At 42.0% G+C, this 1,604-nt stretch overlaps 1 protein-coding gene across 1 annotated transcript in view; it reads right to left on the bottom strand.

The window, feature by feature from the left end:
* Window positions 1-795: 795 nt before the first annotated feature.
* Window positions 796-1,604, bottom strand: part of LOC107081337 (prolyl 4-hydroxylase subunit alpha-1-like) — a gene marked incomplete at both ends in the record, with an annotated part of 3,330 nt that continues 2,521 nt past the window's right edge. Inside the window, 2 exons of the mRNA XM_015369533.1 lie at window positions 796-1,089; window positions 1,171-1,353. Of these exons, the coding sequence (XP_015225019.1) occupies window positions 796-1,089; window positions 1,171-1,353 (477 nt within the window). The remainder of the gene's footprint in view (window positions 1,090-1,170; window positions 1,354-1,604) is intronic.

Here is a 1,604-nt window from a genome sequence, read left to right as displayed (position 1 = left end):
GTTACAAGAATAAAGTGTTAATATTACGACAATAATGTCATAACATTACGAGAATAAAGTCGTAACATTACGAGAATATAGTCGTAATGTTACAAGAATAAAGTGTTAATATTACGACAATAATGTCATAACATTACGAGAATAAAGTCGTAATATGGCGAGAATTAAGTCGTAATAACGGGAGAATAAAGTCGTAATATCGCAAAAATAAAGTCGTAACATTGCAAGAATATAGTCGTAATGTTACGAGAATAAAGTGTTAATATTACAACAATAATATCATAACATTACGAAAATGAAGTCATAACATTGCCAGAATAAAGTCTTAACATATTCTTATTCTCGTAATGTTACGACTTTATTCTCAAAATAAAAAAAAATTTAATAATATCTGTAATCAAGGTCACAATCATTCCAAACAAGTTTAAAAAGAATGTTAGGACTTTATTCTTGTAATTTTACGACTTTATTCTTTTAATTTTACTAAGTACTACTAAGTACTAGGTTTTACTAAGTACTACTACTTATTCTTGAAATAGTAAAATAAAATCTCTAGCCCTGCCCTAATAAGCCGTCGCACCTGGATGACTGAGAATCTTTCCCAGTATAGTTAAAGAGGGTTTTCCTCCACAGAAATGACTAAAAAGTCGCAGATAGAATGAAAATCCACGCATCAAAGTTAGCATTTTATCACATAAAGGTTTCAGTACAATCCTGTAACAATAGAGTGGTAAAAACTTGAAACCCTGAAATCTACAAGCTAGCGATTAGTGTTACAGATAAACAAAATAAAACCCAGAGACGCCAGGCAGTTTGGACTCTGGTTCTGGTGGTACCGACCCAGCTCTAGCAGCCTCTTAGTGAAGTCGAGCGCTCTCTCCAGCTCCCCCTGCTGGTAGACGGAGTAGCTGAGGTAGTCCAGAATGGCGACGGCGTCCACGGTGCCGGACCGCTCCCCTCGGTCCAGCTGCTTTAAGGCCTGCGCCATCCACAGCTCCGTGTGGTAATAATCCACCTCGGCGTACGCCACCCTCCCCAGGTCAAAGCAGTCCTCTACGGTCAGCCTGCTGCTCAGCAGCGCCTCAGAGCCTGAAAGAGGAGACAGGAGCTGCTGTCAGCATCCAGCCTGAAGGACCAGCGGCTTTCAGCTCTGACCCAGAATCAGCCGACCGAGCAGCCGCCCGCTGGAGATGGCCTCCGTGTCCAGCTGGTAGGTGTCCTGCAGCCTCATCAGAGCTTTGGCTGCTCCCGTCTGGTCGTCATCGCCTGGGAAGTGCTGCCTCTGGATGGTGAGGTTAGAGACGAACGCTGGAGGACCAGAAAATAAAGAAGCTTTAGCAAAGCTAGCCGTTCATTATCAACACTGAGCACAGCGACGAGCGTTAAAAAAGGAGAAAAAACTGGAGAACAGAAAATAGAATAAAATACACAACTAAGAAAAAACAAGGAAACATTATCCAACATTTTATCCTGGATTTAAAGGGAACGAAAAATAAAAGACGAGTCAGGGAGAAAGCACAAGTCGGCGAGAAACCACAAGTCGGGAATAAATGAGGAGTCAGGGAGAAACCACAAGTCGTGGGGAAACCACGAGTCGGGAATAA

Source organism: Cyprinodon variegatus, unplaced genomic scaffold (assembly GCF_000732505.1).
Source record: "Cyprinodon variegatus isolate N-32 unplaced genomic scaffold, C_variegatus-1.0 Scaffold4264, whole genome shotgun sequence".
NCBI classification, from domain to species: Eukaryota; Metazoa; Chordata; class Actinopteri; order Cyprinodontiformes; family Cyprinodontidae; genus Cyprinodon; species Cyprinodon variegatus.
Note: the sequence above shows the minus strand (reverse complement) of the source record. Positions and strands in the feature narration are given on the sequence as shown.